Source organism: Muscardinus avellanarius (assembly GCF_963383645.1).
Source record: "Muscardinus avellanarius genome assembly, chromosome: 16".
NCBI classification, from domain to species: domain Eukaryota; kingdom Metazoa; phylum Chordata; class Mammalia; order Rodentia; family Gliridae; genus Muscardinus; species Muscardinus avellanarius.
In genome coordinates, this window is record NC_137802.1 from 53,915,130 (window position 1) to 53,919,118 (window position 3,989).

At 50.2% G+C, this 3,989-nt stretch overlaps 1 protein-coding gene across 1 annotated transcript; it reads left to right on the top strand.

The window, feature by feature from the left end:
* Positions 1 to 218: 218 nt before the first annotated feature.
* Positions 219 to 3,718, top strand: TMUB2 (transmembrane and ubiquitin like domain containing 2; the record flags this gene model as incomplete). Its single annotated transcript, XM_080713639.1, has 3 exons — positions 219 to 384; positions 2,544 to 3,110; positions 3,355 to 3,718. The coding sequence occupies exons 1-3, from the start codon at positions 239 to 241 to the stop codon at positions 3,716 to 3,718; spliced, it is 1,077 nt and encodes a 358-aa protein (XP_080569765.1). The 5' UTR covers positions 219 to 238.
* Between the last annotated feature and the right edge of the window lie 271 nt (positions 3,719 to 3,989).

Below are 3,989 nucleotides of genomic sequence, written 5' to 3' on the forward strand. Positions count from 1 at the left end.
CATTGCCGCGGGAATAGGACTTCCCTGACCCGGAGACTTTGTCTTAGAGAAAGCAGGGTCGCGGACCCCTCCTCACGCGCGATCAGAGTCGCTCAAAGGTTGAAGTGAAAGTAAAGGCCTCTGTGGCGAGATAACCTGGGTCCTGCCTCCTGCCTGGCCCTCCGCAGGGCAGTTGCCCTGTGTCTGTGCCAGTCGTTTTGGTCTCCGCCGCAGTTTTCTTTTCTGTAAATCACAGTTAATGACGTTAACCTTCTTAAAATCAGGGGCAAGGGTGTGTTACATAATTACTGCTATTTGTTTAGTGAACAATTCCAATGTGCCAGGCACTGTGCTAAATTATTTTGTTTCGATGATTTTACGTCATCTTCAAAACAATCTTATGAGGTAGGTACTGGTTTTAACCCCATTTTACTGATGAGAAGGGTGAGGCCCTGAGAAAGTTGTTTGAGGTTACATAGCTAGTAAGAAGCAAGAATGGGATTATAATTAGCTTTTTTTTTTTTTCTGACTCCAGGGCCAGTCTATTAAATAAGGATGTGGAAACTTCAGGTGTTCATATGTTCCACAAATATTCTTTTTTGTGTGTGTGTGTGGTACTGGGGTTGGAACCAAGGGGACTTTCTACCTCCGGGTTACACTCCTAGACCTATTTTATTTTACTTGGAAACAGAGCCTCACTAAGTTGCTGAGAGCCTAATTAGTTGAGGCTGGCTTCAAACCTGCATGATCCACCTGTCTCAGCTTCCCAAGTACTGGGATTACAAGTGTGCACCACAACACCCAGCTCACAAATATTCTTTAAGCAACTGCTATGGCATTATGCTGGGTTGTTCTGTACAGAGAGAAAGACATGGGATCCTTGTCCTCTAGGAGTCCAGTAGAAAGGACAGGTAGATAAGTATAATGAAGTTTTATAGGTGCTATGAGAATAGTCTGAAAATGATAATCATCAGATGGATTTGCCCAGGGACAGCTGGGAAAGCAGCAGATTCTCCAAGGAAAAAAGTAGGTACTCCAAGAAGCAATAAGGAATCCTTCCTGCCTTCTCAGAAACTGCAGAGGGAGAACTTTCACAGTAGGAGAGACTGAGATGGGGATCATAAGAGCTGTGGTGGAGTCCTTTCCAAATTAGTTCCACTTACACAGGGATTTTGCAGCTGTGAGCTCATGGTGATCCAGGATGGTGGTGTTTCTGATGTCTGTCGTGTGTGGCTATCCAGGGCTTTGCAGGAGGGTTTCAGAGGAGGCAGACATAATGCGTGCTGATGGCCCTACAGAGTTGCCCCTTTAGGATGATTGGGCTTTGCTTTTGATAATAGGTCAGTTTTCTTTGGCTCTTCTCATCTAGTCATGTGTCTGTGACCACAGACTAGATGGGGATCAAATGAGAAAGTCTGGCAAAGGTCGCTGTATAGTGCCTCCACAAGACCCCCAAAATAAAGTATTGCAGGCTCTTTGGTCTCTCTCAAGCCAGTTGGAGGCTGCTTATGGGACATATTTGTTAGAAATTGGAGCCAGAGAGCTGGGCGTGGTGGCGCACACTTGTAATCCCAGCATTCGGGAGGCTGAGACTGGAGGATCACCGTTCGCACACAGCCTCAGCTACTTAGTGAGGCCCTCTGCAACTTAGTGAGACCCTGTTTCAAAATAAAAATAAAAAACAGGGCAGGAGGTGTAGCTCGGAGATAAAATGCCCCTGTGTTCCATCCCCAAGCCCACAAAAAAAGAAAAAAGAAAAAAGAAATTGTAGCTGGAGCCAGGCGTGGTGGCACATGCTTGTGATCCAAGCATTTGGGAGGCTGAGACAGGAGGATCATGGTTTGTGCAAGCCTCAGCTACTTAGGCTCTTTGCAACTCAGTGAGACCGTTTCAAAATTCAAAAATAAAAAAAAGATAGAGCCGGGGGTGTAGCTTGGAGGTATAATGCTCCTGGGTTCATCCCCAGTACCACAAAAAAAAAAAAAAAAAAAAGAAAGAAAGAAAGAAATTATAGCCGGGCATGGTGACGTATATGCTTGTAATCCCAGTATTCAGGAGGTTGAGACAGGAGGATTACAGTTCACGGACAGCCTCAGCTACTTAGTGAGGCCCTCTGCAACTCAGTGAGACTCTGTTTCAAAATAAAGAATAAAAAATAGGGCTGAGGGTGTAGCTCAGAGGTAGAATGCCCCTGAGTTCCATCCCCAGTACCGCAAAAAAAAAAGAAAAGAAATTGTAGAGAAACAGTAGGTTCAAAGAAGCAATGTTTTTTCCCAAGCAACCCCGAAAGCAGTAAGCAGCAGCAGTAAATGCAGCAGCAGGCTGTGAGGCTTTCCTGTTGATGTGCTCACTGTGAGCATGGAACCTGAAAGCGTTTTATGATAGAGGCCGAGGGTTAGTACTGAGGCTGGGGGTCTAGACTTAGAGATGTTTGCCTCCCTCCCACAAAACATTGAACTCCATTTTTTTTCCCCCAAGGCTGGCTCTGTTAGAACCTAAACAAACTAGAAGCCTGGTTGCAAGCCCTCTGGCTCTGCTGATGTTATCCCGCTTTGTTCCCGCAGTGTGGACCCCGTCAGCAGCCAGGCCATGGAGCTCCCTGATGTCGCCCTCATTGAGGGTGTGGGTAATGAGGTGATGGTGGTAGCAGGTGTGGTGGTGCTGATTCTAGCCTTGATCCTAGCCTGGCTTTCTACCTATGTAGCAGACAGCGGTGGCAACCAGCTCCTGGGCACTATTGTGTCAGCAGGCGACACGTCTGTCCTCCACCTGGGGCATGTGGACCAGCTGGTGGCAGGCCAAGGCGGCCCAGAGCCCACTGAACTTCCCCATCCCTCAGAGGGTAGTGATGAGAAGGCTGAAGAGGCTGGCGAAGGTGGGGGAGACTCTTCAGGGGAACCTGTTGCTGGGGGCGGTGTGGAGTCCAGCCTGGAGCATCTGCTGGACATCCAAGGCGTGGCCAAGAGACCAGCGGGTGCAGAGAGCAGCAGCCCAGAAGTCCTGCGGAGACCCGAGGACGGCACCTGCCTTTCTCCCAGCCCCAGCCTCATCAACGTGCGGCTCAAATTCCTCAATGACACTGAAGAGCTGGCTGTAGCCAGGCCAGAGGACACTGTGGGTGCCCTGAAGAGGTGAGTGGGTTGGAAAGCGGGAGGCCGCTCATCCCCATTCCCTTGGCCCTCGGCTCCTCCTCCGAGGCTGGTGCAGAGTTGAGAGCAACAGGGGGATGTATGGTCTGGTTCTTACCAAGGATAGGTAGGCGACTTCCTTAGAAACCCACCCATCAGTCTTTCCTTCTGCCCTGCTTTACAGGTCCAGGCTTGTTTGGCCCGTATTCCTTAATTCTTTCTTCCCATCTCATTTTTGTCCTTGCAGCAAATACTTCCCCGGACAGGAAAGCCAGATGAAATTGATCTACCAGGGCCGCTTGCTGCAGGACCCAGCGCGCACGCTGCGTTCCCTGAATATTACCGACAACTGTGTGATTCACTGCCACCGCTCACCCCCAGGGGCAGCTCTTCCAGGCCCGTCAGCCTCCCTGGCCCCCTCAGCCACGGAGCCGTCCAGCCTGGGTGTCAGTGTGGGCGGTCTCATGGTGCCCGTGTTTGTGGTGCTTTTGGGTGTGGTCTGGTACTTCCGCATCAATTACCGCCAGTTCTTCACAGCACCTGCCACTGTTTCCCTGGTGGGAGTCACAGTCTTCTTCAGCTTCCTAGTATTTGGGATGTATGGACGATAATGACATAGGGAGAAAATGAAAGGCATGGTCTTCCTCCTTTACAGCCTCCCCCCTCCTTTCCTGGCCAGAGCTGGACCCGAGGGCCTGGGAGGGAAGGGGTGGAAAGGATGTGGTGGGTACCCCATCCATAGGACACGGAGGCAGGTGTGGGGCCTCCCTTCTCGTCCACAGGGGTATAGACATCCCCTTTGTGCAAGCACAACTCAGGTAGAAACAAAGGTGTCCCCTTCCTTCACTTCTAGAGTCTGGAAGGAGTTTAGAGCTGATGGCC